The 12,152-nt window shown below is 29.0% G+C and overlaps 1 protein-coding gene and 1 pseudogene across 3 annotated transcripts in view; one reads left to right on the forward strand and one right to left on the reverse strand.

The window, feature by feature from the left end:
• The window catches only part of LOC107163279 (cytoplasmic polyadenylation element-binding protein 2-like), a 173,688-nt gene that overhangs the window by 56,907 nt on the left and 104,629 nt on the right, over positions 1-12,152 (forward strand). For all 3 annotated transcript variants that reach the window (XM_015510618.2, XM_015510616.2, XM_015510619.2), the window contains one exon: positions 9,484-9,589. In XM_015510618.2, coding sequence (XP_015366104.2) covers positions 9,484-9,589 — 106 coding nt within the window. The remainder of the gene's footprint in view (positions 1-9,483; positions 9,590-12,152) is intronic.
• Positions 4,877-5,707, reverse strand: LOC149058339 (uncharacterized; annotated as a pseudogene).

Raw genomic sequence — 12,152 nt, forward strand, 5'->3', positions numbered from 1 at the left:
TACTATGATGCCATTTATAAGTTTACCAGTTAATAGCCAAATGGGATGTTAAAGTTCGTTATAATATAACGGAAACAATTAAATGTACAAAAATTACCTATATCGTGAACGTACCTTACGTCACTCAATATTTACATGATAAAAGCAAAAGAAATAATATGGGCATGTACTGGTATAAGTAGACGGTAGAATCATTTTAAACCAAATTTTTTCTAAATCAATTTGTGATCTGTCATTTCGTCTTTAGGTTGGTACCTACTATTTGCTATGATGACGTGTGTCAAGAGTTTTTTAAAACATTAATAAATATTAAAAATAAAAAAATGTAAAAATCATTTATATTTTTTATTATGCTATCGATTTATTTACAAAATATTCATTCATGTTATTGCTACATTATGTAATAATATGATGCTTATGGATCGCATACATAATTAGGTTAAATATATTTTTTTATCATCTGTTCATAACACTTTGATATATATTTCTTTTTAACTTAGATATCGTTAAAAATAACTTCATTATTATTTTAAAAAAACAACAGACATTTAAAATAATATGAGAATTTAAACTTTGATTGATCTATGTTCCCTTCTCACTTTAAATTTTTAGACATGCAATTATATAATGATAAAACACTCACTATTCCAATAAATTTATATGTTTTATATTTAATATTTGTATACGTACTATAAAAATGAGATTGCTTTAATATTAATTTTTATATTTTTATCAAGATTATTGATTAGTTTTTTTCTCAATCTTAATTTAATTAATTTTGGTTTGAGAAAAAAACATATTAATAATTTAGACGTATAAAAATATCATATCAATCATGTTGTATATTGTGTAAAAAAGCGTCGGTAACCCAAAAAATTCTTTAAATTTTTCACGAGTAATAATAATAAAAAAAAAAAAAAAAAAAAACATTAACTTGATATTCATTATTTATTGATCTATATTTTGATAAACTCATTATCGAGCTTAGAAATATATGGAATACACATATGGGTTTTGATTTAATAAATTTAAACAAAAATTAAACTTTGTTTTAATAATATTAATTACCTTGTAATTGAATTAAAATCGAATATAAACTCTTTTTTTAACCGCTAAAAAGATTAGGATAGTTCATTTTTTTTGGTGTGTTCAAATATAATTTCCCTGATACGAGCTGATTAGAAATGTTCATTACATAATTGTTGTATTATGAATTCTGTATCCACCTATATATCTACATTTTATTTTTATAATTTTGTTTGTATCATTCAATGTAGTATATTATCCTTTATCCAATACATTATTTTTTATTATTATTATTATTACTTATTTCATCAACTTCAATTAGATATACAAATTTATTTAGAAAAATTTTAAGCCGTAATGATCTCTAATATCGTAATTATAATTGAGTATATCTCTAAAATTATGCTTATGAGATCAGATGGTACATTGTATTTTTGTTTATAATTGTGGTTAAATTCATAAAATAAATCAGCCAGAATAACTCCAGACGTAAGAGCCTTTGACCGTAATCAGATTTGGTTTGAATAACACAAATTTGTATAGTTGACGATAATATTATTATAAAAAATATGGTTATGCGTTAAACTTCCTGTTTGTTATTCCCTAGGTGGCTAGGTACCTAAGCAATTTTCATTTTTAAATATCCAATAATAATAATTATAATAGTAAAGAATTTTAAATAGTTTCTCAGTGTATAAGTTAAACTTCAATTATTGTAAATAATAAAGTTAATCGTCTATTTTCATACAATTTATTTGGTTTACTTGGTTAATGAATTTCAATTGGTATTCCCAGTAGCATGATAGCGGCATATGATAATTCAATTTAATTCATACTCCAATATTATTATTAAATATAACGCTATAGTTTTACTTGTTATTTCGGTTGTGAAACTCGTTATCAAAATAACAATAATCAAATAAAGTACCAATGAAAAACTTAAACCAATAACTCTAAAGAAAAAATTTAATTTAAGAAAAAGTATGAAGGCTACAGGTAGGAAAATTAAGTTTAAATCAATTAAGTTCGTTATCAATTATAAATTATCAGTTATCACATTTGATGAATACAAATTGTATTCTCAAGATTGATCACCACAGAAATAAATTACTATGACAACTTAATGCTTGAAATAGGATTTAGACCGTATATAGGTTCCACAACTATAATTTAATAATTCTTCCATCCCAATCTGGTGGGTAGGAAAATAGTTTGAAAACTAATTTCATAAAGCAATCGTTTGTATCTTGATATTTTATTTTTTCCATTTCTTCTATAAACTGTCTTCAACAGAAGGAAACGAATTTACATGTTATTTTTTTTTTTTTTTGTGGTATGGTGTGCTATAAAAATCTGCTATTTTATTAAGGTATATAAAATACTCTAAGTTGGTTGCCTTTAATATGATTATACGTTGCATATGCTGATAGTATCAATATCAATATAAATTTATTAGGTAACTAATTTTGAAGAATACATTTTTTTATTAATACCTACATACAACATTATTTTTATAAGGATTATTGATTTTAAAAGCTCAAATTATAACTTTATCTCGTACCATCATGTGATGTTTAAAAAAAAAAAAATTAAAATATTCTTATTAAATTTTAACACCTATAATAATTATAAAATATATAGACAATAAGAAGATTTGAATCTGAATAAAAACATAATTCAAAATAAAAAGGAATATTCCTTATGTTTTCTATGATAATGTTCCCTAGCTCAGATAGCTCACAAAGAAACAATCATACTGCACTTAAATTATGCATGAACATGAAACTATGTACATGAAATTTGTCTGATATTATATTAGCAACTTATCAAAGTAATTTCTTAGCAAAATATATTTTTACTATTGTTTTAATATTTATTTTTCGTTTAAATATTTAAATTTCCATAGATATTATTAAAAATTACATTGAGAGTTATTTTCTCAATTCTTAAGGATTTAAAATGTATATTTTTTAATTTATTTCGGACCATATTTTTTCCTTGTTGTTTTCATTATTAAGAAATTAAGATACCCGTATCATAGAATTTAGGAATCATATTATAATATATTAACAATAGAAAACATTTGAAAATATCGATTTAAATAAATATAGGTACATTAATACATAAGCTATTATACCGAATCATTTGCTGAAAGTGCTACTTGTGCGCTAAGTCGTTACCTCTACATTCTTCTGCAACCAATTCAAGTAATCGAGTGAGGACTAATTGAAAGCTGAAAGATGACCTGTCATTATCTCAACACCTACTTCAATTGCAGTAGCAAGTTCTGCAAAACACATGTAGGTATACCCGTCGTCATTACTTAGAGATGTCAACTTCCAGTATCTTTGTTAAGTTTATTTCGTTTCTGAATCTTTCCCAGTTTTCTGACATTAATGTATAGAAACTGAATTCTGTTCTGTAATTATTAATCAATGTATGTCTATCGTATAAATTTCTTGTTAAAATAAATTGAGATTTATTGATCAGGTTGAAATTTGATTGTGGTACAGAACTCGTTATCTGTAATACATTAAACATGGGATAATCGTATTTTGATGTGAAATAATTACTTATCCTAATCATTTAAAATTACATCCTGTAAAAAAATTAAATATAAGTACTCAAGTATTTTATAGTATCTATATATTGGCTATTCTTAATATTTTAAGCTTAGGTAATTGATCAAGCTCAAAACTAACAACCAATATCTAAATATTAATTTTTGTACTATGTTTATTGTTTACATTTTTAATTTTGTATGGGTGATTTGATGACTTGGTGACTACAATCTTGTTGGCACATTTTATATTTTAAACATTTCAAATAATATGCTACTATTATTTTGTATACTATGTAATTTGAGAGAACCTGTGATAAAAGCTAGCCATTGTCCATTAAGAAGAGTAAACTTATAAACTCATCTTTACTAATGGACACCAGCCAAATGAGTGGTGCGTTTTCCAATTACGCCAATTAATGTGAAACCTTGTGGCGATGAAAACAAAAAAATTGGATTTGTTGGTGGGAGGTAAAACTCTGTGCACCCTTTTCAAACTATTTTGCTATAATAATAGCATAGCAGGAATTTTGGTTTGGCACCGGATGCTATTTGGGACTTCCTGTAGTTTATTAATGCAATTTTACTAACCACAAAAAAATTGTATTATATTGTATTTGTATATTTAAAATATTTCAATATATACAATTAAAAACTATTATTATTATAATTTGATTATATTAATTTAAGTATGATAATGAAGTATACAAATAAAAGGGACAAAATAATAATCTAAATTAAATTAAAATATTTCAAATTGATGAAGTTTTAGTTGCCGTTAAATATAATTAAATTTAATGTAAATATTTTTTTTTATAGTTTATTAACACATTGACCGCCATTAGCTCTTGTATGAGATCTCACCAGTTTACTCCCTGCCGCCAAAGGGGTTTTACTTGGCAACAGTTTTGACGATTTAAACAAATATTGATAAAAAAAAAACTAAAAATGATATCTGCAAGCTTATTACACCATCTGAAAGTGGCAACACTGTACTTTTCAAATCCGACAAAAAGTACCGAATATTGAGACTCCGTATGAGATCTCACCAAAAATCGATTTCGGTGAGATCTCATATGGAGTCTCGATATTCAGTACTAGTAATTGTTTTGAGATCTCAAATAAAATCTCATGGCGGTTATGAGTTACAAGACAAAAAAAACCGTGGCGGTCAACGAGTTAAGGCTCCAACAACACAGGTTTTTAGCCTACTTTAATCAAATGTTAAGCAAGTAAAATAATATATGTATACATTACAATTTAGTATGAATTTTATAGCATTATTATTATTTACAATGGATATTTAGTGTTTGTAATATGAAAAAATGTACCGATTGCAGCTGTGTTCTCATCTTTGAAGGTTTGGTGGAGAGAAACAGGATTTTGAAGTATCTTGCGTGCTTTAGTGCATTTGGGGCAGGTGATGACAATGTGCTCAATTGTTAATGTTGTGTTGTAAGTGTAACATATTGGTGCTGGTTCTTTTTTAATTAGATGTAAATGGGTTAAGCGGGAATAACCTATTTTGGCTCGAGTGACGGTTACTTCTTCTCTTCTTCTTGTGCCGGGAGGGTAGATTAATTTCTTAACGAATAATTTTGTATTTCTCAGATTGTTAGTGAAAGAAATATTTTCCCAAAAAAATTGCCATCCTTCCATTATTTTCCGATGGATTATGTCAAAGATTTCGAATGAGGAAGAAGAGTTGATTTGGATGGATTATAAAGATTTAATGGCTTCGAGGGCTGATTATGTGTCTGCATTTTCGTTTCCGGGTATCCCCCAATATGGGAGGGTACCTACATATACATGTGGAGGTGTTTATTTCAGATACTATTATCTGAATGTGTTGGATAAGTTCGTTTTTTGGATAGGGTTAAAGATTGTAGTGAGGGCACTCAAGGAGTCACTGATGATTATGTGGCAGTTTGTTGAGTTTAAAGATGATATGATTGATAGTGTTTGGTAAATAGCATGAGTTTAATCTGTGTATATACCAAAGGACGACGGTAGTTTAAAAAGATAGTTTTCCCAATTTGTGATTACAGAAAAGCCCACTCCATTTTTACTTTTGAAAGCATCTGTACATATTTATATATAATCTGGAAATTGTTGTGACATTATTTCTGCAAAATAGTTTAATATGATTCGATTATCTATGTTGTGTTTGCAGTATTTGGTGAATTGGGTATTGATTTTTGGTGACCAGAGCCATGGAGGAAGAGTAGGTTGAATTTTGTTTAGAGATTGTGATTGGAAATCTAAGTTATCACTGATTATTTTGAAGCTTTTGAGCATTGTGCTTCGGAAGGACAGTATATTGGTGGTAGAGGGCTGTGGACGATATTTTTGGTTATGTGGTCAGTCAGATTTTTAATTTTAGTCACATATTTTAGAGTGTGACTAAGGTGCCTATAGTGTGTGGGGGAAGGGGGGTTCTCCTTTGTAAAAGAGTAAACTTTCTACAGGACTTGTCTTAAAGGCTTTAATGGCCAGGTGAATGCAATGGTTGTGGATATGATCCAGAGTATTAAGGTCTTTTTTTTTTTGCTGAATTGTATATGATGTCTCCATAAGCAATTGATGAGAGTAAAAAAGCTTTATAAATTGTGATAAGGCTCTTTGTGTCAGATCCCCGGGTGCTGTTTCCGAGTATTTTTAATATTCTTTAGCCCTGTTTGAGATTCAGTTTTAAGTTTTTTTCTGATGAGGTCTCCAAGAAAGTTTATTATCGAAGGCGAGATCCAGAATGCGGATAGTTAATTTTCTGACTGGGGAAAGTTTTGTAAAAGCCAAAAGGAGGTTATATAGTTTTGTGATTTTGGTTTGATTGTTCATAATGATGTTTTGTGTGAATATTTTGAAGAGTTGCTTGGTGATAGATTATTGAAGTGGAAGAAATTGGAATAAAAGGCTTAGAAGTTTGGTGAGCTTGGTTTTTGTAGATCGATCATTTATCAATGATTTAACTTGTTCGGTAATTTTATGGAGTGTGTGGATGTCAACATTAATTTTCTCACATGGAGAATGGATATTGATGACTCTATTATTGAATTTCTCAATTATATATATGTAATGAGAGTTAGATATAGGATTTTCTATATTGTTTGAAAAAAAATTTTGGTAGGTTTGAGTCTTTCATTAAGTTTTGTGTGTATATCTTCGAGTGAGCTGCTTTTTTATTTTTTTTGGATGGGTCAAGTGATTTGCCTTATGTTTTGTTTGAATCTAAAAGTTTATCTCTAATAGTTTTCAGCTGTTCGGGATTGTCATTAATCTGTTGTTCGATATGGTGTGGCGTGACTGATGGTGAAGAAGAGCTAGTTAGCGATGGGGGAGGTCTTTTGATTGGTTCATTTTGGGATACATACTACATTGTTACGCTTGAGTGGTTTTATTAGGTTGGTATTTGAGTCCTGGATGTCGTTTACTTTATCATTGATTAAGTTTGTCTTATGAGTGCTATTAGGGTTGGTATAGTTGTCTTGGGTGTCATTTACTTTCTCACTATCCTTCTCACGTGTTGGGGTTTGTATACTACTAGTGTTATCTTGGTTATTGTTTTTAATTTTTTAAGAGGATGTATGCCCGGTTTGGTGACATGCATAACTTGTCATTGTATCATCTGTTAAAACAATTCTGTGTTGTCGTATTTAATGACTATTGAACCGAGTGCATTAGCAGTATCATCGGGGTGTATATATACTTGGCGACGAAAGCTACTGGTATGTGCCAGGTCGTCATGAAAACCGGCTTTGAAAATTGTTATCTGACTTATAGTTTTGATACCTTCTAATAATAGAGGTTCGATGATTATTTTGTGAAGGATGTGCAATAGAGATAATAAATCTTTTGACAGGATTGACCAACCGGGGAAAAAGGAATTTGATGTTCGTTTATTGGTATAAATTAATAGTTTTTAATAAGTTCGTTGACGAAGTGTTTATCTGAAAAATAAACACAAAAACGGTTGTTGGATATGCGAGAAGCAAATGTAATGTTCTTGGTTGTAGTGATTTTACCGAGAGCTTTTATATATTCGATTTAGGCTATGTCGTTAATAGTGTTTAGAACAATAGCTTGTTCTTTTTTTGGAAAAGTGGTATTGGCTGTGGTTTCTGCGATGGATTTAGGTAGATAAGTTTTTAATTGAGATGTAGATTGTGTTTGTTTGTGGGTATCTGTGACTGATAAAGTAGCATATTATCAGTTTTTGCACTGCGGTGATCCGACAGCGGCTTAATTAACTAACAAGTGAGGTCCGATAAAGATAAGGAGTTACATACCTGCCCGAAGAACGTTGATGTAATAAATACTGCTATCGGTGGCTAATAAATACGTAACACACGAGTGCTCTGAACGGAGGTCGAACATGTACTACTAATATTATTATGCCTATCATATTTGATTAAATTTTATTCTCTATGAATTATGATCAAACTGGAACATATTATGTGATATATACACAATGTTTATTTTTAATATTTATAACAGATAATTATATTTTAAGTCAGTATTATTATTACTATTATTATTTATTTATTTTCATTTAAATATAATAATTGATGAATTAATATGCAGAAATGGTCCAAATTTTTCTTCTGATTATTGGAGAAAATAAAAATTACCTATAAGGATAAAGATATATATATATTTATGAAGTCAAATTGAAAATTTAGTTTCGCGCGGTCTTATTTCTTAACCAATATTTTTTGTACCAAATCACTCTCTACTGCCATAACGTATTATACATTTTTAAATTTCACTTTATGTGAATTATCTTTCTTTTTCTACTTGAATAATTGATCTAACTGTGAATGAATCACTACCTAGAACAAAGATCATAAATTATTTATTTAGACCAACGTGAATTTGTTTTTACAATAATTATTTATCAGTAAATATTTTCAGGTGTTTATTTAATATGTTTCTCAAAATGTTGTTGGATTTTAATGAGGTGTTAGAGAGATAGGTAGATACTGCATGCATTAGAAACAGACTGACTTATTAGTTATTATCTATAATTAGTCAATCCAAAAATATTCTATATATGCATTACATTTTTATTGTTAACGAACTGAGTAATTTGATATACTTTTATTCATTTTTCTAATAATTATTTATTTTTCATGTTGTCCTATAACCTACATCGTTAAAAGCCTTTAAACTTAATGAATTTTCTTTTATTCTAACAGTTAGGTATATTATTGTTACCTATGTTATTAATCAACAAATAAAAAATAAAATAAAATTACATAAATTCTAAAATCTATACTGTCAATACATATTATAATTAATTAGAATATTTTTATTTTATGCATCAAATTAAATTATAACGGTATTTTAAAACTTAGAACAAAATACCTAAATTTAATATAAATTATGTAGGTACAATAGAATCACTTTAAAATGGCATTCGTGTTTGAATGGAAATTTAATTAACAATTTACTATTAAAGAGTTATTCAAAATTAAAATATTCATTATTATTTATCATTATAAGTTTAATTATTCAGGTATAAAGTAACCTTTGCATTTCAATACAAAATTGAAATTTTCATGAATTAATTAGCTATTCTGGTGTTCGTATTCTACATAATAATATGTATAGAACTATTTTTGTTTTTCTCTTTCAAACTTATAAACATCATTTATTCATTTATTTATGTAAGAAATAAGCTTAGTTCATGTATTTTTTATTCTTAAAATATATAATTTATAGAATTGTATAGTTGTACCCCTATTTTTTTCAAATATACAAAATGTTCAATATTGTTTGTATCATAAATTTGTTTATATTTTAGGCAAAGTAACAACTGAACTCTAAATATAATACAATTTATTATTCGTGCACGTGCTATAATGTTTTAATCTTTTGTATTATTTGACGTGTTTCAGGAACGATGCGGAAACGGTACTGGACCTTTGGACAACATGCGTAACCTTGAACACTATTTAAATGATATTATGCGTTCTGGTACGGAAAATCCTGAACACGTGAAAGGTAAGCCTTTCCGATTGTATTATTTATAATTAGTGTTTTGGTATGGCATAAGGTCACTGCGCATAATGATGTCACATGAACAATAATGTACTGTTGTAGTAATATGGAATATTAAAATTCTATTCAAAAATCATCAGCGAATGATTTTAAAGCGTTATACCTACTCTTATGTTTATACGCATACCCTCCTATTTAAGCGACCGTGTTTCTACACATCTTCCATTGTGATATTTACTCCTTTGTGTTCATCACGGGCAAAATATTATATTGTTTCGCTATCGATTCGTCTCTTTTGTAACTCGTGAGAAATATATTTTGTAATATAATGGTAAACGAAACCGAAGTGTATATTGATTATACTATCAGTCTATTTGAAACGTGGTTTTTCACGGCACTATTTTTTCGTCATAAATACAACAATTTTATGATTGTATAATGCGCTCAACGTGGTGAAACCATTATATAATACACAACTCTAATGGAATATATACTTCACATAGCATATATCGTATTCTATTTATTTTAGTCTTTTTTTTTCATTCATTCAGTGCACACGCAATTTTCTATCAATGACCTATCCATCCATCCTTTCATTTATCTATCTATCTATCCGAGTGTGTGTGTGTGTGTGTGTGAGTGTGTATTCGATATTGGCGAAAATCCAATAATGCCAACAGGAAAGACACGGGGTGGTAATGTAGAACCTATAACGAAATTGGGTCCAAAGGTGGTTGGTTAAATTCCCCTTCACCTGTCCGTCCCTGAATTCTCTAACACCCGCGCATGGTTGACATTAATAACGGCTCGTCGAAACCGCCAATAAGGACGGGCTACGGGCGGGGGGATTTAGCACAATAGTGCTTCACACACACACACACACACACACACACACACACACACACACACACACACACACACACACACACACACACACACACACACACACACACACACACACACACACACACACACACACACACACACACACACACACACACACACACACACGTGCGCACACACATATAGATAGACCAGTGTAAACGCGTCACGATCGAATCCCCAAACGGAACTTCGTCCTAGCTGTTATGGTCCCTTTCTATGTGGCATACCCTGCACGCCGCGCGCGCACCCTTTTCGCGTTCCGTGTGCGTTTTTCCCGTACACCTTTACCGTGTTCGCCAGCAATGTACAATGCCAGCTGCTAGTAATTAATAACCTGTCTAAACGTCTATTAGTTCTGGAACAATAAACGTTAAATTTAATGTTTCCTAGAATGATTTGAATAATGGTTGATGCCGTCGTTTTCGACGTTTAATCGTCTACTGTATGTTGTTTTTCAACGCTTCGCCACTTTGAATTGTATCGATCACACTCATTTTTAACCTTGTTGCATAATTTATTATATGTAAAAATACAAAATTTCAATTGATTTTATTTTTCTAACAATAACGAAATCATGTCTACAAGGTCTTATTATGTTATAATATTATACATACGTGCAAGTATATACGAGTACTTATACGTAAACCTAGTTGGTACCTATATATACGAAATATCTTTATAGATATGGTAAATTGTTTGAAAAACCTCATTTCGCAAAACGGTTAGGCCACCGTTTTTTATGTCTTTATGAGACACTTTTTTAACAGCAAACAAGTTTAATGCTTGGATTTATATATCAGTAAGGTAATGTCAAGAAAAAAAAAATGAGCACTTGGAATGAAATAATAGTATTCAGTAAAAATTGATTGAAATTTGAAATAAGTTAGGCTTAGAAGAAAATTAAATTAATTTTTCTTCCTCTTTCTTATGGTGTTCGTGACTAGCTTTTATCGTGCTTCCGTATATATTTTTCACATTAAGAATTTAATTTAAAAAAAAAAATCGTTTTTTTATTGATTTTATCTATTATAATCACTGCAACCATGACCGTTAACCGTTTGTAGGGGGACGGTTGGTTTGTAAATTGAAACACGTGTTGTATGTGTGACGAGAATTTTGTTTTTAAAATTCCCGTATGGTCACCTATCCGTGAGATAACTACTCCGCACAGTAGTATTCAGTAGTATTATCTACACTGAGTTGTAGATATTGGGCTACACAATTGTTTTCGCTTAATTTTTTTTTTCTATTACAATCTTAAAATGTTTCAGCACGCATGGTGCTATTACATGTATGCTAATTTTAAGATTACATAGATATAAGATTTTTAATTGACATAATCAATTATTTATAAAAATTTAACTTATTATTATTTACATTTCTTTAATGCTGATAGCTTCAGTCACTCGTAAAATATAGAACATACTTCTTTATCGTCAATTGCATTCAATAAAACATATCAATTATTTTGATTGTTTAATTTTTCATTAAGTAGGTACTTTAAACGTTATTCAAGTGACAATTGATCTTTTTTTTCATAAATAATAATATTATCATAACAATCGATCCATTTCCATTTTCCATATTAAAATAATAGTATGTACCTATTTAATATTTTTAATATATAGTGTACATCAAACATGCCTACACTTTACAGACATGGAATATAGTGTAAATAGAT

The sequence above is a fragment of the Diuraphis noxia genome, unplaced genomic scaffold (genome assembly GCF_037042655.1).
Source record: "Diuraphis noxia isolate RWA-SAM2 unplaced genomic scaffold, SU_Dnox_SAM2 contig0002, whole genome shotgun sequence".
In the NCBI taxonomy this organism is placed as follows: Eukaryota; Metazoa; Arthropoda; class Insecta; order Hemiptera; family Aphididae; genus Diuraphis; species Diuraphis noxia.